Source organism: Pleurodeles waltl, chromosome 7 (assembly GCF_031143425.1).
Source record: "Pleurodeles waltl isolate 20211129_DDA chromosome 7, aPleWal1.hap1.20221129, whole genome shotgun sequence".
Lineage (NCBI taxonomy): Eukaryota > Metazoa > Chordata > Amphibia > Caudata > Salamandridae > Pleurodeles > Pleurodeles waltl.
In genome coordinates this window covers 226,697,388-226,719,960 of record NC_090446.1, presented here as the reverse complement: position 1 = coordinate 226,719,960, position 22,573 = coordinate 226,697,388, and the positions used below count along the sequence as shown (strand labels likewise).

The window sequence follows — 22,573 nt, the reverse complement described above, 5'->3', positions numbered from 1 at the left end:
GAACGAAAGAGGACAAGCCGCTGGACTGTCAGCCGCAGTGTGAGAGTGTGACGTCACTAGGAGCACGATGGTATAGGTCGGTTGGTTGGTTGGTGAGAAGGGTCGCACAAGGATTGGACACAGTCCGTGAAGCGCAATTGGTAGGGGCAAGGCAAGCAAAGAGTATTCCGGGAATTAAAGTCACTTATTGATTACACATTTTAGAAAAATATAAGACCGAAAGATGAAATTCTTCAAAGCATTTAAGAGTGCCATGAGGGGAGATGTTTATATTAAAACAAATGTAGGAGAAGAAACACCGCCTGAGGGTACACCAGCTTACATTGTGACTGAAGAAAAGGGGGTCGCACCATGTCTTTGGCTAAAGCAATGGTGCAAATTAACAGAGAAGCACGGAAGTGTAGCGTTCCCTATCCATGGGTCGTTTAACCTAAGGGTTTTGGAGAATCTAAGATTTGCGTTGTGCGACATGAAAGTACCTCCAAGACCAGCAGTTTCAGGCACTAGCAATTTGGGAGCTAATAGCTAGAAACCAACAACAAAAGAAATTTCAGACAAGAATAAGAAAAGACACTAGCGGATGCTAGATGGGACAGCACACAGAAGGTGTGGAGATCAGATGTATTGCAGGGGATTAAATTGTTTCCAGCAATTACCGATGAAGAGGAAACAGAAGGAAAGCTACCTATAAGACAAATAGGAGTCAGTCCAGAGATAGAGAGAACAACAGACACTCGAAAAGGTCAGACGATGAGGAGTTCATTATACAATTGCTGAATGATCGGCCGCCACCATATGTGGAAAGCGAAAAAGGCTCAAGCATTAGTACTGCCCCTCCATAACCAATACAGGGTAATGTAACACCAAATTTGAGAATCTCTGAGGCCGAACAGCTCCGACATGCCTTTCTCACCACAAATACCACAGATTCAGAGAATATACCCAGACATGCCTAAATTGAAACCGGCTGATAATTATCAGCCACAGGTTCAAAGGCATTGCTGTGATGGGCATAACATGGAAATGACTTCGGATTCAATGGCGCAGGGAGGACAAAACTATCAAAGACCGACACTGATTCAAGCCGAATCAACACAGTTTTTGATGCCTCAAAAGCAGGCACAAGAAGTGCCGAAGTATACTCGAGTAACAGAGCCAGTTAAGTATGCCAGCAATGATGAACCATAATGTGGGGATTAACATGCCACAGAATTCGGGGAACAGACAGAATCCAGATGCGATATCTCTGCCTATCCCTGTAGGTCCACCAGCACCACTGTACATACAAGCAAACCCAAACGTATGCGAACAAAGGGTAGTAATGACAGAGTGGGACAGGGAGAAGATGCATAGAAACCACTCCAGAAACAACTCCAATAGCGACACTACCAAATGGATCTGGGACCTTGTCAGAATTTAGTCCAATCCCAATTTGTGCTCCGTCAACCGTGGTAAGGTCACATCCACCACTATTAGTACCGTTAACCTCAGAGACTGAAACATTACAGAAACCATCAGTAGCAGTTGATGTAACTGCTACACTGATGGGACTGAACGCGCAACAGTTAACACAATGGTTCAACAGCCTGAACTCCCCAGAGTACATCCAGCGGGAAGGGAGAAGAATACCTGAATAAAATAAGATTGGGTATGGAGGCAGATTAACTGGTAGAGGGAACAATGTGCTTGAACAGATTAGAATCATACACACAGAGTAAGAGCTAAAATACATGTGCCCTAGGATTACAAGAGAAGTAAGTAGCATACATAAGAAGTTACAAGAAATTGCAGACAGGAACGAGATCGATATAAGTAAGACTAAACACCTGAGCAGAAGTTACAGGTTAGATTTTGAGACAAAAGATTTTGAACACATGAGAGCCACAGGGATGAAAACACACCTTAAAGAGATACTGCAGAGCGCACAGGTCTGGAGATGTTTAGACAAGTGGGAAAGCAGGTGGGTTAAGAAAAAGGACAAAAAGAAAGAAAATACCCCAGAGCAGAATGAGAAAGCACAACAGAATGACGACCTGATAACCATGTTACCAATAAGAGAGACAGCAGGGGGGAACTTGTACCATGGCACAGGTGCGATATTCAATCCTTTACGGATGATTTCCCTAAATTAAGAGAAAAAACAATCGAGTGGTATCAAACAGATTTGTGAAACTCGCAAAATGTCTCTGGGAAGACCTAAATACATTATTTGAAATTGTGGTTCCGGCAGATTTGTGGGAAGATTGTAAAAGGGCTGTAGGTTGGCCGACGAGTGAGCCAGAGAGAGATAGGGACACAGGTGCGCCATCACCTACGGTAATGAGTTTGTACCACTAGGTGATCGAGCACTTGAAAACCAAGGTTGCGTCGAAAAATGTGGATTGGCAGAGGATTGATAGAACAGCCCAAGAGGTTAAAGAATCTATACATGCGTACTATGAGAGATTGTTGAAAGCGTTTAAGAATTACAGTGGCACAGAAACGATTGAGGCAAAGGACATGTTCCATTTTGTGTTCAGATTTGTGGAAGGGTTGAGAACCGAAATCAGCCAGATGATTAAAACGCATTTGATTTGTTGGCAGTCAAAGTCGATCGATGAAGTGTTGAATTATGCAAAATACTGCAGTGATGAGATTGAGACAAAGTAGAAAAGATTGAAAGAAAAGGTGATGCAGCTTAGAGCAGCTCAGACAGGTTTGCAAGGTTTTCAAACAACAGATGCCACAACAGCAACAACAGGGAAGTGCTATGTTTCAGCCGCAGATGAGAGGCAGAATCACATGTTCAGAAAAGGGAGACAGCTTCTGGTGTGGTAGGAGATATATTTGGAGCATTGATTCCTTCAGTGGGAGTCATATTGAATTCAATAAAAATACGAAAGTTGTCTACTATTGTGGATAACATGCTGACAAACTTTTCAGGAGATGTAATCCTGATGGATGCTGAACTCGCTGCAGAAAGAGCTAGGACTCTTCAAAATCGGCTTGCCTTAGACATTCTTTTAGCAAAGGATGGCGGAGTTTGCAAAATGCTTGGTACACGTCACTGTTGTACAAGACAACAGTGGAAAAATGAGAAAGGTGCTTACAAATTTAACTAATGAAAGTACAGATTTGAAGGAACTGAAAGAACCAGGAGTTTGGGAGAAAGTTGAAAAGGGATTTGCTTCTGAGGGAAATTGGCTCAGCAACGTTTGGAACGGATTTTTACTAAAAAAAAAAAAAGGGAATATTAATAATATTAGTTTATTAGGCTTTTGGGGAATATGGAAAGCTATCAAAATATTGAAAACAAGGCGCAACAGAAAAAGTGAAAAAGAACAAGCCAAAATGGTAGAAATATATAGAGAAAAATCTAAAGGGATTAAAAGAAAAAGGGAATTGACTGAAGTGCCATATTACTATACAGAATTTTTATGGAATAAAATTTGTGGGTAGATGTGATGACAGTCATCAGAGGAGGGATTGATGACACAGAAAAAAAGAGGGTCCAACATATATTCACATATCATGTATCCAAAAGCACATAATGTAGTGTGATTTTAATAAAGAAAATAATGTATGAGGGAAATTGTGCCCTCTGGGTAGTTTGCCATAATTGTAAATGAGCTTTATTAATCATGAAGATTTGAAAATTGTAGTAATCTGACAATTGCAAATGTATGCCATGATTTCTTATTTGAAACTGTTTTGATTAGCTTAAATTTAGTAGAGGCTTTGGCCTGGTTTCAAATTCTAACTGCGTGGCTTTTCCTTGAACTAATGAAACATATATTCTTGCTTGAAGTTGTATTTTTCCAGCAGAGATGACTAATACACTTATCTCCAAGGTTTCGTACTAGGCCAGTTTCATCCCCTTTGATACAAGGTCAGATACTGCAGGTGTGGACAATGAAGGTACAGATACCAAAAATAATTGGCAACCCATGTTGCAACTTGTGTTCCAAGGCTCCAAGGACAATGTATGCATAAATGAGCGCTAGTAAAGAGAATTTTCATTGGGCAATTTGAAGCCAACCTATGAACCCTCCAATGGAAGGACCCTGCAGAATTTGGAATGTTTTACTTAAACCCACTGGACAAAGAGAAGTCAGCCATTTTCCTCGATGCCAATTTGAAGCCAGATGCCAGACTCCATTTTTGGACAACACCCTGATGCCCTTTTCTCTATCTGAGAGAAAGACTTTAAGAATTCTCACCCTAGAGACTTTAACTTTGATTTGCCCCGTCTTGCCCATGAAGTAACTTTGCCCCATTCCCCTTGCTGTGGCAAGGAAGCTTGCCCTTAACTTTGACCCTTTGAAACCTGCCCCATGCTGATCGAAGCGGTAACTGAAGGACGAAGACTTTTCTTGAATGCGGATTGTATTTGGTAAATATGAAAGGATAAATTGTATTATGCATTGTGTTTTTTTTTTTCCTTTAGGTACCAACTGCTATTTCGATAGGGCCTAAGCTAGAGGTTTTCCAAATTTGTGTTGATTAAATTCATTTTGCATGAAGCCCCACATGCCAATGCTAATTAGAGGTTAGTCTAGGTATTCATTCGATGCACCATGCTAATTTGAAATCTTGTTATGCTGACCAATGTATGAAATTAGTCAAATACAGTTAGTCATATTAGTGATTTGTGTATTGCCATAACTGAATGTACCATTCAGATTTTGCGTAGATTGCGTTTCTTCCACCGCTATGGACAGCTAGTAATGTTCATATACCTATATCATTTGGTTTTGAGACTCATACATTGTGCTAGCTTTGTTAATATAGGGAAATAAATTCACTAACTTTTAATAAACAGGTGTGGTTATTCATGACTGAAAGGTCATGGTGCGCCGAAATATCAACTGTTATTGATTTCTGATGGGATATTGATCTATTAATTGATTGATTACCAATTACAATAGTTAGATTATTGATCTAAGTGACCCGACTATTCTAGGATGAGGAGAGCCCGACTCAGCTAAAAGATTCACCGACCTCCGTGTCCAGGTACAGGTAATTTATAAGGGCTGGACGCGTTATCAACAGTTGATGAGGATTTTAGGGAGTGCACAAGAGATGTATAAGACCTTTGCGGAACCTATGTACAATAGACTTCAATAAGTAAGGCTGATTAGGCAACCAAGTGGAGAAAGGAGGAAAAAATTAAATAAGAAAAACTGGGGGGGGGGGGGGGGGGGGGGAGAAGAGGAAGATAAATAGCCCTTATGAGTGTCCAAATCAAAGCCCAAGGTAGGGTGGAGGGATTACACTTGTCTATGCCCCATGGCACAAATTGTGTACAGGTTTGGGTGAAGAATCCTCCATTGCTACTGCAACAGAAGATCCTCCTGAAGTGTCAATCTAATCAGGAGGCTGGATCGACATGATCAGCAGCTTGTGTTACAAGACTGTCCGTGCCCAGACCAAGGATCACTTATGCCTGGTTGCTCCTGATCTTCTTGATCAAGAGCTAAGAGTGGTATTGACCGAAAGGTGTACAAGAGGCCTGAATTCCACACAAGACCGTCTCCAAGCAATTGCTGCCTTGGAAATTCCAGTGCACAAAACCAACATTACACTCAGCATAGGCAGGCTGAGTAATAAAGGCTCTTCCCAGTGCTAAAAGAGAACTTATATCCACTTTTGAATGGAGTCGCCATTTGTGATCAGCTAGGCATTTTGAATGCCTTTGCTTGCTCTGGCATTCAGATAGCCCACCAGATGTAGAACCACCAGGGACATGCCCAGTTGTTCCAGCCATGTCCAGAGCCTCCTGACAAAGGGTCTACGACCCCTCTCCGCCAGTTGCAGTGCCACATTTTTGTGGCAAGTGAATGCCGCCATTAGCTTTCCCTTGGTAGAGGGATTGTATTGTATTGATTTATTTATAGAGTGCATTCCGGCAAGAAAATTGAAGTGCTAGACCAACCAGCGATAAGGGAAAAAGCACAAGCTGCCCCAGAGTCTAATTTGCAAAAAGCCAGGTTTTAAGGCTCTTCCTAAATTGAAGATGAATCGACATTTGACGGAGCGAGAGGGCAGGACATTCCAAAGCTTGCCCGCTTCCACCGTGAAGGCCCGGTGACCCCATCTGGCCTGGTTACGAGGCACCTTGATCATAAATTTGTAAGAGGATCTCAAGTATCTCGACGGTTGATAAATATGCAGAGTAGACTTCAAATAGTCACATCCCTCCGATTGTAATGCTTTATGAGTGAGGCAGAGTGTTTTTAAAAATAATTCTCTTCTTAATCGGGAGCCAGTGTAAAGATGACACATCTACTGGCTGATGTAAACTGAGGAAGATTCAAAGTGAAGTGTGCTGCCGCGTTCTGAATAGACTGTAATTTGTCTAAAGAAGATTTTTGCATTGAGCAGCAATGAATTACAATAGTCAAGTCTAGAAGTGACTAACGCCAGCACCATCGGCCACCTTAAGTCATCCTCTAAAAGATGTAAAATTTTAAGTGTTTTTAAATATCCAAAAACAGACCTTGACTATGATTGATCTGTAATTAAATCCAGAGAGTCGTCAAAAAATAATCCCTAAATTCTTTGCGACAGGCATGGGTGATGGGCAGCCCCCACACGGCGGGGGCCACCAACTGTTGTCCCAAGGGGAGTCATTACACCCAAAGCACATAATCACCGTCTTATCCCCGTTAAGTTTAAGCCAATTACTGGCCATCCAGTTGTTCATTGTCGTCATGCAGCATTGAAAATTCTCCTTAGTGTCCTGCCAGTTGCAAGAAACAGGCACAATCACCTGCGTATCATCTGCATATGAGAATCTGGAAACCAAAAGAACGTACCAGGTTAGCCAGAGGCGCCATATATAGATTGAAAAGTGTCTGACTGAGGGAAGACCCCTGCGGAACACCACACGGAAGATGGAAAGGAGAGGCCCGGTGGTCACCACCGTGATTTTTCTGTCCATGAGAAAGGAGCTAAGAAGCTGCCAAGCCTTCCCTCTCACTCCAGCCTGGAACAGACGATCGAGCAGAATGATAGGCGAAATAGTGTCAAAAGCTGCGGAGTAGCAGAACCAGAATTGAACCTTCTCCCAAATCGCCGCTACGATGCATAATGTCAGAAGTAGAAATAAGAGCTGTTTCTGTACTATGAGCACCACGAAAGCTATGCTGAGATGGATCCAATTTGCCATTCTCTTGAAGAAATAGATAACTCATAATTAAGATGTTTTTCTAACATTTTGGTCAGACCTGGCAGTAGTGAAATTGGGTGAAGATTTGTAAGGTCCGCAGCATCCTTTCCCGTTTTTAGTGAGTAATCACTGTGGCCTGCTTCCAGACTGCTGGAAAAATCCCTTCATGAAGAATCTCTACAAATACTGGCTCCAAGGCCTCGGCCTCAAGCTGCGGAGCTAACTTTAAAATGCGAGGACAGAGATCCGTGGGAGCGCTTGATTTTAATGTCATGAGCAGATCACAGACTAAATGCTTTCAATGCCAATTGGATTCCACAGAGCTCAAGCATGTTGATGTGGAGCCGCACTTCCACCAGAAACCAGAGTACTCATCTCCACCTTCCCAAATGGCAGTCACACCCCAGTCACTGTCAGATTGATTTGGGGAAAGAACATCTGCTTCTGGCCCAATCGTCAACCACCAGTACAGATTCCCTTTGATAGCTAGACCATGTCAGATTCCATATCCGGGGGAGTGGTGGGGGAAATGTGCTATGGAAGTAGAGGATGGGACCACCAAGCTCTCAGGGGCTTAGGCACAGCATCAGGAATTTGGGTACTTCGGTGCGGAGCAATGGTGGCAAATTGGCCTATTCACAGGCAGACCTTTGCTATGTTTGGACCAGGTACCTAGTACTCTATCAGTGGTACAATCATTGCACAAGAGCAGGGGTTGAGATGCAGAAGCTCCTGGTTGCAGCTCCCGTCAGGAGATTAAGGCTGATAACAACTGAGGGTAGCTGTAGGTCCAGGACCACAGCCACCCTCCTCAAAGCCAAAGCATAAGAAGCTCCTCCCTCCATAGCAGGCAAAGAAATTATACCAGTATCTGAAGATGCACCCAGTCCACTGGCTTCACCCAAGTACTTATGCCAGTTCATTTCTTCATAGCCGATTCTAAAGGGCCAAAAAACCCTACCATTCTTCGAGGCCTAACCCAGCAGAATAAGGCTCAGGATACGATCTAGGAGGAAAAGTTCCTGCCAGCGTCGGCTGCCACCCATTCGGCTCTGTGTCAGTGGGGGGAGGTTGAGGTGGTATGACTGGAGTGTCATAATCTAGGACTGGATCCCTCGATCAGTGTTACTCGATGGAGCGCCCCCCCCCCATCACCTAAACCAGACTCCTGGGGAGAATTCAAAAGGTAAGGTGTCTGCAGCTTGATGTCTCCATCAGATTTGTAATGCTAGATGCCAAAATGTAAAGTATCCTAATCTGTTAAAGTACATTTGGACCATACAAGTATAAAAATCTATTTATTTTATTTGTAGTATTTCTGAAGACAATATTAACCATGACAATAGTAACCATCTCTGGAAAAAAAACAAAAAGCCATACACTGTGAAAAGGAATATAGTAAACAGAATTATTATAGCCTCCTCACAAACATTCAAACAACCCATACGCTCTATACGCTTTGCCTATTCACATCATTCGAACTGGACAACATTAAAATTTAAATATATACAATGTATTTACATATTGGCATTCTTCCTTCCCATTCACAAGTGACAAGTGCAACCATAGCAGCCTACCATATCTGTACATGCCAGCGGATTATTGCACTTTCAGGTACAATGAGATTACTCAAGTCACATTAAAGGTCATAATACAGCCCTGATTTTTTTTTTTTTGTTTTTTATAGGACACTGATTGGTAACTATTTATGTGCTATTTTCAGCTCAGTCTGCTGAAAGTCAGCTTTGGAATGCTGAGGAAATGCTATCCACTGCCAATAATTGTGATGCGCTTGTTCTAGTGGGTGCAAATGTGTGCAAGATTAACTTTTTTTTGGTGTCACTGTGCAGTTGTTCAAGAATTCCTTTGAGTTGTGGGACGCTTAGTGGAGTTTGCTACAATCCATGAATGTTCCAACACATCCTTTAAAGGCAGCCTCTGGTATGGATTATGTTTCAGCAGCTTTGAGATCAGGTCTCGAGCGCCATCAGACACAGATGAAGGAAACTGATATTCAACCTAAGGAAAAAAAAAAACAAAAAAAAAAACGCATTAGCAGATCCCTAAACTTGCGTGTCATAGAAATACTTACCTGCCCAGTCTAGTATTACTGTCCAATCCTGGCCACCACCACATTTAGCTAGCATTCTTGAAAGTGAAGATGACGTCGCCCAGTCTATTTTTCAAAACCGTTTTAAAACCACGACCAGCTCAACTGTCCGCAAATTCCATGGTACTTTAGTGATAACTGGTTCTGAGAAAGCCCATCAACATTCCCACGCATCTGAAACACCACTGGTGTGTGTGTGTATATAACCATGCTAAATATGGCCGTAAATGTCCTGATTTTTATTTCTGATGGGCGTTCTTGCACCACACAACAATGCAAGAATGACAACTCCAAAATGCTATTTAACAAGCCATGCAAGGCCACCTTGTGTGGCCAGAGTGGCTTGTTAAATCCAGAGTAATTCAATGCAGCGCAAATTGCTGTGCTGCATTACTCTGACCCATGGTGGTGTCCAAACACAATACCCCGTTGATTGACGCATTTCTAGATTTACCAAAGGTGGCATACTTTGAAATGTGCCAAAATGCTACATCTCTTGTTACGCCTCTACTGGAGAACAAACATGCTTATCTTTGATTTTTCCTTTGTGTGTCAGAATAGCAAAGAGTAAAATGTATCAGGATATTGTTTTTATGCAAAAAGGAGCCCCTTTCTGCACAAGAAACCATCCTCCTTACAACACAGGCTCCATTGCACAACAATGCAAGGGTGCCTGCATTGGCAGCAAGCAGCCAAAGAATGAAGAGAAGGTGGTTTGTGTACCTTGTAAAATAAAATGCAAACCCCCTACAGGCATTAAGATGGTCAACCACTACACAACACTAACTTACAATTTCAAGAGGCAGCAAAATTACCTTGGAAATGCGCCTGTAGGTTTCCTGGTGCGTGTCAGCTTCAAAGGGTGGCTTTCCAACAAGAAATTCATAACACAGCACACCGAGACTCCAGAGGTCCACTTTATCGTCATGCATTTTACCTTCAATCATCTCAGGAGGCAGGTAGTCCAGAGTACCACAAAGCGTACTTCGCCTAAAGAGGGAGAGGAAAAATAAAAAAAATAAGCCTCGCAACTCAGTCAGCAATCTAAAGAAACTTACTGCAGAATCCAGAATAAAGGCTTGTTCACAGCCTTAATCACTTCCTTCGAAGCATATTGTACCACCACCCCATGCAAACCTTACCATCTAATCTTTAGCATTCTCCACAATCTGAACCAGCTCATTTGTAAACTTCGTTTTCCTATCTCTACACTTCAGAAAGCGATGTTTTGACAATGCCTTTTGTTGAATCAAAGTACAACTGATTCAATAAAGCCAGCTCATGGCCATTGTGTGAACATCTGTTCCTTAAGCATGTAACAAAGACCCTCCCTCCACTAACGGGAAAACATCTGAACACTGCTATAGCAACATACACCAACCTCCGATGAGGGAGATTTTCTGATCAGTCTAAAATCCATGTAACAGGTTAATCTACAACCACTGGTTGACTGGAAACAGTTCTGCCAATGCCAGGTGTCCCATGGATTATATTTTCCAATGGATCAGCATCAGAAGGACTTCACTGGCTCAGAGGACAGACAGAAGAGGTAAGCTCGAGCCAAAATCTTTCAAGGTAAAAACCTTGATATCTAGTCTGTAGATATCTAGTCTGATTGAGCACTGATTGAAATACTGAACACATCCTGACCAAGGCACTAGACAAGGGGTATGCCAACTCTACGCAGCACGCCAGACAATCTCATGTGTGCTCCCACCTTTGAAGCAGAGTGCTCTGTTTCAGTTTAGTGTCCTAGCTGCTTGAAATCAAGATTTGATAAGTTAAAGAAAGGGTATAAAGCTCTTCAGGCTAAATACTAGCTGTGAATGACCACTGTTTAATCCAATAAACATTTAAATAATGGGTTGCACCAATGAAGTCCTTTCCAAACCTGGTTAGAGCGCTTGTCTTTAGAGATGCTAAAACACAGCTTACATCAGCGATAAAGCACTATTATTAGGCAGTGGAAGAACCTTAAGCCAAATGAAAACTGCGCTGAGTACCTGACATTAGTGCAACTGAGTTAATGGCCAATCGAGGTGCGAGTGGCTTTCCATTTGTTAAACAAATTGAATAACAAATTTGTCTATAATAAAACTCCGACTTAAAGAAATTTGTCAACTTGAGTTATTGCTACATAATTGTCAGCATAAAGTACTGTAGGTGCATAGGCAGTATTCGTGACTACACAGTAAAGTGCGCTTATAAAGATTTCACTGTAAATAAAAACTATTAACCAACTAATGGTACTCCGTTTACTGAACTTTAAACAATGCCATTGGAGCTCTGGACTTTGAGATCGCCAACAGCAGCCGTTCAACTCCGTTACCTTGATAGTAAAGTTGTTTTTTCCATTAATAAGAACAGTGGTTTTCACTGCTCGTCTAATATAGCCATTTAACTATGGGAACAATATTAAATCATAACTGTGTAAACCCAACAAGCACAGGGCAGCTGCGAGGGGAAAAAAAGCTATATATATATATATAAATAAATCAAAATCACGCTATGTAAAACTCAGCATGCTTGTGCTGCATAGAAAATAAAATAGATATAGTGAAGAAACCAGGCTGAAAACATGGAGACTTGTATGTTTTCAGTAGCTGGCCGGTGTGCTTGAGGGCTGAGCACCAAAGGCATGACATATGCATGCCTTTAATGAAATCAAGCAGACTTAAAAAAGCCCACGAACCAATGAAAGTGACAGGCGTGACATGGGTGAGGTTAAAAGCCAGAGATTACAATAGGGACAGAGCACATGTGTGCTCTACCCTAAAAAGAAGCCAGGACTACGTAACCGCAACTTCCAATGACTGAAGCCTTTTCACTTGACCAGTAGGTGCTTACTGGACAACATCCTGGTGGATATTGCATATCAGGTATGTTTGACTACTAGTTATTTTCAAAAGTGTGGAAAGACTGGTTCGCTAGTTGGCATGTCCTAGTATTGACCCCCCCCCCATTTATATTACCCATCCTGAAAGATAATAGTGAAGCACACAACCTGTCTTAAGATGCATGGACTCCTAGATTAAATAAATGCAGCGCCGTGGTTCTTAGCCTTTGGGGGGGGGGGGGGGGGGGGGGGGGAATTCCGGTATTAATTACATTAATTACACCAGCCTCAGCAATTTTGGTGTTTGAGAGGCTGAGCTTCTCTAAACTTAGTTGAGGACACCCATTGTCCATACTATATTTTGTTCTTGTACCGCTCTCAAGAGAATCGAAGGGTACCAACTGATTTTAACCTCCAATTTTGAATTCCTCCACATTCACACTCAGACAATTCCAGCCAATAGGTTTTTGTTATAGAAAAATCTCTTTTCTTAGTTTATTTTAAGAACCACAGGTTCAAATTCTACATGTAATCTCATTTGGAAGGTATTGCAGGTAAGTACTTTAGGAACTTTGAATAATTACAGTAGCATATATACTTTTCACATAAAACACAAATAGCTGTTTTAAAAGTGGACACTGCAATTTTCACAGTTCCTCGGGGAGGTAAAGTATTGTTAGTTTTTGCAGGTAAGTAACCCACCTACAGGGTTCAGTTTTGGGTCCAAGGTAGCCCACTGTTGGGGGTTCAGAGCAACCCCAAAGTTACCACACCAGCAGCTCAGGGCCGGTCAGGTGCAGAGGTCAAAGAGGTGCCCAAAACACAGGCTTCAATGGAGAGAAGGGGGTGCCCCGGTTCCAGTCTGCCAGCAGGTAAGTACCCGCGTCTTCGGAGGGCAGACCAGGGGGTTTTTGTAGGGCACGGGGGGGGGGGGACGGGGGGACGGGACACAAGTCCACACAAAAAGTACACCCTCAGCAGCGCGGGGGCAGCCGGGTGCAGTGTGTAAACAAGTGTCGGGTTTCCAATGGGAGTCAATGGGAGACCAAGGGGTCTCTTCAGCGGTGCAGGCAGGCAAGGGGGGGGGGGCTCCTCAGGGTAGCCACCACCTGGGCAAGGGAGAGGGCCTCCTGGGGGTCACTCCTGCACTGGAGTTCCAATCCTTCAGGTGCTGGGGGTGCAGGGTCTTTTCCAGCCGTCGGGACCTTAGAGTCAGGCAGTCGCGGTCAGGGGGAGCCTTGGGATTCCCTCTGCAGGAGTCGCTGTGTGGGCTCAGGGGGACAACTTTGGTTACACAGTCTTCGAGTCGCCGGAGGGTCCTCCCCGAGGTGTTGATTCGCCACCAGTCGAGTTGGGGGGGTCGCCGGGTGCAGTGTTGCAAGTCTCACGCTTCTTGCGGGGATTTGCAGGGGTCTTTAAATCTGCTCCTCTGTAACAAAGTTGCAGTCTTTTTGGAGCAGGGCCGCTGTCCTCAGGAGTTTGTCTTTCTTGAAGCAGGGCAGTCCTCTGAGGATTCAGAGGTCGCTGGTCCTGGGGAAAGCGTCACTGGAGCAGGTTTCTTTAGAAGGCAGGCGACAGGCTGGTAGGTCTGGGGCCAAAGCAGTTGGTGTCTTTTCTTCTTCTGCAGGGGTCTTTCAGCTCCGCAGTCTTCTTCTTGTAGTTGCAGGAATCTAAATCTTTAGGTTCAGGGATGCCCTTAAATACTAAATTTAAGGGCGTGTTTAGGTCTGGGGGGTTAGTAGCCAATGGCTACTAGCCCAGACGATGGGTACACCCTCTTTGTGCCTCCTCCCAAGGAGAGGGGGTCACAATCCTATCCCTATTGGGGGAATCCTCCATCTGCAAGATGGAGGATTTCTAAAAGTTAGTCACTTCAGCTCAGGACACCTTAGGGGCTGTCCTGACTGGCCAGTGACTCCTTGTTATTCTCATTATTTCCCCCATCCTTGCCGCCAAAAGTGGGGCCGTGGCTGGAGGGGGGCGGGCAACTCCACCAGCTGGAGTGTCCTGTGGTGCTGGAACAAAGGGGGTGAGCCTTTGAGGCTCACCGTCAGGTGTTACAGCTCCTGCCTGGGGAGGTGATAGCATCTCCACCCAGTGCAGGCTTTGTTACTGGCTCAGAGTGACAAAGGCACTCTCCCCATGGGGCCAGCAACATGTCTCGGTTGTGGCAGGCTGCTGGAACCAGTCAGCCTACACAGATAGTCGGTTAAGGTGTCAGGGGGCACCTGTAAGGTGCCCTCTGGGGTGTATTTCACAACAAAATGTACACTGGCATCAGTGTGCATTTATTGTGCTGAGAAGTTGGATACCAAACGTCCCAGTATTCAGTGTAGCCATTATGGTGCTGTGGAGTTCGTGTTTGACAGACTCCCAGACCATATACTCTTATGGCTACCCTGCACTTACAATGTCTAAGGTTTGGCTTAGACACTGCAGGGGCACAGTGCTCATGCACTGGTGCCCTCACCTATGGTATAGTGCCCCCTGCCTTAGGGCTGTAAGGCCTGCTAGAGGGGTGACTTATCTATACTGCATAGGCAGTGTGAGGTTGGCATGGCACCCTGAGGGGAGTGCCATGTCGACTTACTCATTTTGTCCTCACTAGCACACACAAGCTGGCAAGCAGTGTCTGTGCTGAGTGAGGGGTCCCCAGGGTGGCATAAGATATGCTGCAGCCCTTAGAGACCCGCCCTGGCATCAGGGCCCTTGGTACCAGGGGTACCAGTTACAAGGGACTTAACTGGATGCCAGGGTGTGCCAATTGTGGATACAAAAGTACAGGTTAGGGAAAGAACACTGGTGCTGGGGCCTGGTTAGCAGGCCTCAGCACACTTTCAATTCAAAACATAGCATCAGCACAGGCAAAAAGGTCAGGGGGTAACCATGCCAAGGAGGCATTTCCTTACACAGAGCATTAAAAAAAAAAACTTAATATCCTATTTGATATTTTTATATTGTTTATTAATCTAGTTTTCTAAGCAATTGTGGGCCCACAAGGCTTCGCAGACCACAGTTTAAGAACTATGGACTAGTAGACTCCTTTAGTGGTATGAAAACCCAAAATTAAAGTAGTATACCCCTAAATGAGCAGTTTTCAGGTATCTTTGCTTTAGAGCAAAAAAGCTCACAACTCAGAAAACCTTCTAAAGTGTAACCACCACACAACTTTAAAACTAACAAAGCAAAATAAATACTTTACCGGGATGAGGGAGCATGCACAGACCACCCAAAGTCTGCAATCTTCAGCTCTCCATTAGAGCCAAGCAGCAAGTTCTCAGGCTTGATATCCCTGTGAATGACCTTCTTCGAGTGGCAGTAAGACAGTGCATCTGCTAGCTCTGTGATATACTGAAGAAAAGAAAAAAAGAAAAATATTGGAGACCACAGCAATCATTTATTCCGCCCAAACAGCTTTAAGGCTTAGCAGTACAACACAAAGTAACCCACACCCTCCGTGAACTGGCAAGCACACTGTAGGAAGTTGGCTCTGTATGTGCTATTTCAAAGTAAGGAATAGCATGCACAGAGTCCAAGGGTTCCCCTTAGAGGTAAGATAGTGGCAAAAAGAGATAATACTAATGCTCTATTTTTATGGTAGTGTGGTCGAGCAGTAGGCTTATCAAAGGAGTAGTGTTAAGCATTTGTTGTACACACACACACAGGCAATAAATGAGGAACACACACACACTCAGACAATTCCAGGCCAATAGGTCTTTGTATAGAAAAATATATTTTCTTAGTTTATTTTAGGAACCACAGGTTCAAATTCTACATGTAATCTCATTTGAAAGGTATTGCAGGTAAGTACTTTAGGAACTTTGAATAATCACAATAGCATATATACTTTTTACATAACACATATAGCTGTTTTAAAAGTGGACAGTGCAATTTTCACAGTTCCTGGGGAGGTAAAGTAATGTTAGTTCTTGCAGGTAAGTAAACCACCTACGGGATTCAAATTGGGGTCCAAGGTAGCCCACCGTTGGGGGTTCAGAGCAACCCCAAAGTCACCACACCAGCAGCTCAGGGCCGGTCAGGTGCAGAGGTCAAAGAGGTGCCCAAAACACATAGGCTTCAATGGAGGTAAGGGGGTGCCCCGGTTCCAGTCTGCCAGCAGGTAAGTACCCGCGTCTTCGGAGGGCAGACCAGGGGGGTTTTGTAGGGCACCGGGGAGGGGGGCACAAGTCAGCACAAAAAGTACACCCTCAGCAGCGCGGGGGCGGCCGGGTGCAGTGTGCAAACACGCGTCTGGTTTCCAATTGGTTTCAATGAGAGACCGAGGGGTCTCTTCAGCGTTGCAGGCAGGCAAGGGGGGGGCTCCTCGGGGTAGCCACCACCTGGGCAAGGGAGAGGTCCTCCTGGGGGGGGGGGGGGGGGGGGTCTCTCCTGCACTGGAGTTCCGATCCTTCAGGTCCTGGGGGCTGCAGGTGCAGGGTCTTTTCCAGGCGTCGGGATTTCAGAGTCAGGCAGTCGCGGTCAGGGGGAGCCTCGGGATTCCCTCTGCAGGCGTCGCTGTGGGGGCTCAGGGGGACAACTTTGGTTACTCAGTCTTGGAGTCGCCGGAGGGTCCTCCCTGTAGCGTTGTTTCTCCACCAGTCGAGTCGGGGTCGCCGGGTGCAGTGTTGCAAGTCTCACGCTTCTTGCGGGGATTGCAGGGGTCTTTAAATCTGCTCCTCTGGATACAAAGTTGCAGTCTTTGTTGAACAGGGCCGCTGTTCTCGGGAGTTTCTTGGTCTCTTGGAAGCAGGGCAGTCCTCTGAGGTTTCAGAGGTTGCTGGTCCTGGGGCCAAAGCAGTTGGTGTCTTTTCTTCTTGTGCAGGGGTTTTCAGCTCAGCAGTCTTCTTCTGTAAGTTGCAGGAATCTGATTTCCTAGGTTCAGGGGAGCCCCTAAATACAGGATTTAGGGGTGTGTTTAGGTCAGGGAGGGCAGTAGCCAATGGCTACTAGCCCTTGAGGGTGGCTACACCCTCTTTGTGCCTCCTCCCAGGGGGAGGGGGTCACATTCCTATCCCTATGGGGGGGGGAATCCTCCATCTGCAAGATGGAGGATTCCTAAAAGTCAGAGTCACTTCAGCTCAGGTTGCCTTAGGGGCTGTCCTAACTGGCCAGTGACTCCTCCTTGTTTTTCTCATTATCTCTCCTGGACTTGCCGCCAAAGGTGGGGGCTGGGTCCAGGCGGCGGGCATCTCCACTAGCTGGAGTGCCCTGGGGCATTGTAACACAAAGCTTGAGCCTTTGAAGCTCACTGCTAGGTGTTACAGTTCCTGCCGGGGGGAGGTGTGAAGCACCTCCAGCCAGAGCAGGCTTTGTTTCTGTCCTCAGAGAGCACAAAGGCTCTCACCGCATGGGGTCAGAAACTCATCTCTCAGCAGCAGGCTGGCACAGACCAGTCAGTCGTGCACTGAACAATTGGGTAAAATACAGGGGGCATCTCCAAGATGCTCTCTGTGTGCATTTTTTAATAAATCCAACACTGGCATCAGTGTGGGTTTATTATTCTGAGAAGTTTGATACCAAACTTCCCAGTATTCAGTGTAGCCATTATGGAGCTGTGGAGTTCGTTTTTGACAGACTCCCAGACCATATACTCTTATGGCTACCCTGCACGCACTTACAATGTCTAAGGTTTTGCTTAGACACTGTAGGGGCATAGTGCACATGCACCTATGCCCTCACCTGTGGTATAGTGCACCCTGCCTTAGGGCTGTAAGGCCTGTTAGAGGGGTGACTTACCTATGCCATAGGCAGTGTGAGGTTGGCATGGCACCCTGAGGGGAGTGCCATGTCGACTTAGTCATTTTCTCCCCACCAGCACACACAAGCTGGCAAGCAGTGTCTGTGCTGAGTGAGGGGTCCCTAGGGTGGCATAAGACATGCTGCAGCCCTTAGAGACCTTCCCTGGCATCAGGGCCCTTGGTACCAGGGGGTACCAGTTACAAGGGACTTACCTGGGTGCCAGGGTTGTGCCAATTGTGGAAACAATGGTACATTTTAGGTGAAAGAACACTGGTGCTGGGGCCTGGTTAGCAGGATCCCAGCACACTTCTCAGTCAAGTCAGCATCAGTATCAGGCAAAAAGTGGGGGGTAACTGCAACAGGGAGCCATTTCTTTACACACACAAACACAAACACAAACACACACACCTGTCATGACCTGGACCACGTGCCTGAGCATAGCTCGTTATAGAATGGATCTCTGTGCACATTGAAACGTGGTAGGCAGCTACTAGTCTCCAAAGTTAAGAACTTCTACAGCACTAGTAGATTCAATAATGTTTGGGCTCACTGTACTTTAAGCTCTGTCACAGTTCAAATAACTGCCTGCTCCTTCCTCCTATCCCAGCGACAAACTGAAAACTGCCAGGATTCCTGAAATATATGCTGCAGAGCCCCTGGGTTGGTGTGACCACAGCCTTGAATTTCATCCACTAGCACTCATAACCAAACTAGGTGTGCCAAGACTAGAAGCTTAAGGTTTAGAGGGCTGCACGTGAACCCAGAGCACTATCACCCCATGGTGAAGTTTAAATATCGGCCAAGGTCTGATCACCTTGGCAGTTTGACCTGGTCCTCGCAGCACGAACACTAAGGACTCATAATTTAGGGGGGGGTTCCCCCAGGATCATATGGGCATTACTGGGTTTGATTCAAAATGGACTAAATAAGGCAGGGATTTGAAACTGGCTGAAGAAGCATGCATGCCCCCCCCCCCCCCAAATCATCATTAATGCTTTTTAAACAAAGGGGAACTCAAATTAGAGTTCCTCCTCAAAAGCTAGTGCATTTTGTGGTGGTGCTGGGGTGGTGGTTGTTCCCTGCATCAGCCCCGATACGCTCTTGAGCTAGACAGATTGGTGGTAACCCCTGCATGTTTAAGAATGGGGGCCCTTGTAATGGTCTTGTTCCTTCCAACTGATGACAGGAATTGCATTCTCCTCCGTGTGAAGAGCTAAGAGTTTGTCCCTAAAATGTAAACAGTGTCAATTACTGCAATTGTGCTCCGACGGCAATTTCTGTGTTTATCCGACCAGGGGGCTTGCTACACCTAGAGCAGACTTGAAAGGTGTTCTCGCCAGAGTTACTTTTGCCTGCAGCCAGAAGATGGTTGCTCAACAGGCTATCAGTTTAAGAAATGGAATGTTAAGAAGTCTTTGATATCCTACTCCTCAGTCCCTCACTTGCTCTCCCCGTCAGACTCTAGAGTAGGCCATTCGCAAATAAGTTTTGTACAGCTTCGCTCAACAGGAGTATGTACATCTCACAGGTTCAAAATAAGAGTAAACACATACTGAGAAAGTTTGCAAATTAAACTAAAATGGATAAATACAAAGTTAGCTATGTTGTGGCATAACATAAGAGCTCCCGACTTTGGGACTGAGGAAATTGTTACACACTAACCAATAATTTTTTTTTTTTAATTCAAAATGATAATCTAAAGGCAGATAGGTTGTGTGGAAAGCCACAAAGTGAGTATTAAAATGAATGAAGCACTGCTATCTACAAGCCAAGAACGGGCTTAAGAAAATACCTGCACACAAGGTGCCCAATAGAAGCTCGAAGGGGCATATGTCATGTAGCAAGGTGTGGGGGAACCCACAGGGAAAGGTGCGCATGTAGCTCCTGAGGAAAACAAATAAAAAATTAAAAAATTAACACCACAGGAGGCAAAAGAAAAATGTAGTACATTGAAACTAATTTATTTGCCCGACCTGGAGACAATGCATGTAACCAGGTCAGTCTCCAGGGCGTGACCATAACAGCAACAGGAAGGACAAATGTAACTATTACCCAACAAGGGAATTTCGAAAACCGAATGCAAGAACCACCTAGAGTCTAGAATAGAATTTATTGGCAAGGTAGTTTACTGCTTTTTCTACCACCTTTGCAAACCAATGCCAGTTTGTTCACATGGGCACCAACAGATACCCATCTGTGGAATCCCACAGGGTCTCAACCTTTACATGGAGTTGCTTTGTGCTCTACTCGAAGGTAACAGAACTCCGAGTAGAGTTGTATATCATTGACATACTGGTGTGTTTTGATGCTAGTTCAGACAACCAATTCAAACACTGCCTGCACATCATCCAAACCAGAATGGCCACTGCCTACCTGAAGCTCAACCTTTCTAGTGTTTTATACTGCATGGTTTGGTTTAAGACACCACTGCAATAGACTGCAGACTATAGAGCCAATAAAATATATTTTAGCATCCTCACTACACGTTTTTAATTTCAAAACTTCCTTGAAATGCTTGTCAAATGCTACATTAATATCAAATCAAAAGGGCACCAGCTTTTCTTGAAAAAGTCCAAGACCCAATCCAATGTTTGAAATATTCAAATCGTGCTAAAACAAGGTCCGTTACAGATTGCTCATTGTTCAAGATTTAAGGCCACTGAAGCTTACACCACAAAATGACAGTCAGTGGTAGGAAATGCCAGGAGGAAGAATCTACCTACTGATCATACAAATGTGACTAATTCAGATAACTAAGCTATTAAAATGGACTGGACACATGTTTAATGTAGATTGAATTAAAGCGTCCGAGTGCTCCATTCCAAAACTAGAAAGACAGTATGTGGTAGCTGGCTAAACATGTACCTATGTTGAGGTAAGTTTTCAGCAACAGCAAATACTGGTCTATATAAAGCACTTGGGGCATGGAAAAATAAAATATAAATTGTTTAGAGCAGAGGTTCCCAACCTTTTGATTTATGTGGACCCCCATTTTAACATTAATGGAATCCAGGGACCCCCACCTGAGCCATTGCTGGAAGCTGGGGGACCTAATTTGTCAATATTTTTTCAAAGCAGTCGCGGACCCCCTGAGAAGGCTTTGCGGACCCCCAGGGGTCCCTGGACCACAGGTAGGGAACCACTGATTTAGAGCAGTGAGGGGGAATTCCATCTATTGCAATAGTACAGTTAAACTGAAACTTTCCACTAATTGAGAGCAACTTTAGGGCTCACTAATGACCCCTTCTGCAAGATGCACTGCTCATCTAAAACAGTACTCCGATATGCTATTGTGGACTGAGCAATAGGCAGTGTTATCAAATGGGGCCTTTGCGCGACAGAGGTTGGATACTTCTAAAAGCCAACTAACCAGCAAGGCAAGGGATCAACAACATAAGACTGAATAGTGACACCTACATTAAGATGTGCGGTGGCCTAAAGGGAGCAATATGAGATATGCACTCCATTCTCAGAAAGAATATAGGTTGTATATGGGACTCTTGACAAATGTTTCACTACAGAAAGTATCCAGCTACTGACACCATCGGGTCATTAACCCTATCTAAGTAGGGTCAAACTCAACTAGCCTGCAGGTAAGACATCTTTCTGCACATACTAGGATGGAGAAGACAAAACCAGACTAGCTGATGAAGGCCTGAAACACTAACACGACAAAAAAAAAAAAAATAGCCCCAGTTCCTCACTTGAGCCACTGTTTAACGCTGCTGCGTGTGAATATTAAATAAAGTTAATTCCTGCGTTTATACAGAGCTATTTTTAATGACAGATTCCCACATGCATACACCAGAGTTTTTCACTTAAGGAAGAGGCTGCCTTGATGGCATTATTTTATCAGGAGTGGAACGGATCAGTCAAAATATGCCACAGAAATGTGGGTGAGACTTCTCCAGTACCTAGGATATTACTTCTGTAATGCCAGAGACCATCATCACATGTGGGCTTCACCTACATACTGCGTGTTTGATATAAGGTTTTTGTGGGACAAAACTGAAAGACAGTGGGAACAATGGCAATCCAAATCAGATGTGCTGCAGCCTCCACAGCGGAATGTCAAATCCATGGGAACCACGTGCTCAGACTGGTTGAGTATGTATCCATTCAATTCAAGAACATGCACTTAATCAAGTGTCGGGTTTGCGTAGGTAAACGATGCTACTGCATGCAAAGTTGAGTAGCAGGGACCTCGGCTGGGGAGGTAGGCATAGCGAAAGTGATATAGGCCAGCAAATACCCATGCCATGAAGTGGAGGCTAATCCATTCCGGGTCAGAACAGACTAGACTACTGAGACAACCGAGTCACGCTTTACTCCAGGGAAGGACACGTTAAACCCTTCACCCGAGAACACCACAAAATTGTTAAATATCTTACCGTAGCAGTTCTTTGGTCATCAAACGTTTTATTTTTCTGGAGCTCTCTGAATAGCTCTCCACGTGGTGCATATTCCAAAATAAGATACACTCTGGTAGCGTCATGGAAGTAACCATACAGCCTTAATATGTTGGGATGCCTGAAAGAAGTCAGATTAATGAAAAGCGTTAAGAGGAAAACTGGGCTGTGCTCAGATTGTAATAATTTCATTCACTGGCCAAGTATTCTACTCACCCTTAACTACACTTTACCTCGTGACCCAATTCCCTACAGCTGCTGGAAGAACTTTACTGTTATTTTACCAGCACCTTATCCACAATCCTAAATTCAACTAATCTCTGTAGCAT

At 44.6% G+C, this 22,573-nt stretch overlaps 1 protein-coding gene across 3 annotated transcripts in view; it reads right to left on the bottom strand.

Annotated features, from left to right (window-relative positions):
- Nucleotides 1-8,437: 8,437 nt before the first annotated feature.
- AURKA (aurora kinase A) overlaps nt 8,438-22,573 on the bottom strand; it is a 32,515-nt gene continuing 18,379 nt past the window's right edge. For all 3 annotated transcript variants that reach the window (XM_069243610.1, XM_069243609.1, XM_069243611.1), the window contains exons 6-9: nt 22,227-22,365; nt 15,299-15,447; nt 10,076-10,250; nt 8,438-9,169 (exon numbers count right to left, since the gene is read on the bottom strand). In XM_069243610.1, coding sequence (XP_069099711.1) covers nt 9,005-9,169; nt 10,076-10,250; nt 15,299-15,447; nt 22,227-22,365 — 628 coding nt within the window. In that variant the 3' untranslated portion in view covers nt 8,438-9,004. The remainder of the gene's footprint in view (nt 9,170-10,075; nt 10,251-15,298; nt 15,448-22,226; nt 22,366-22,573) is intronic.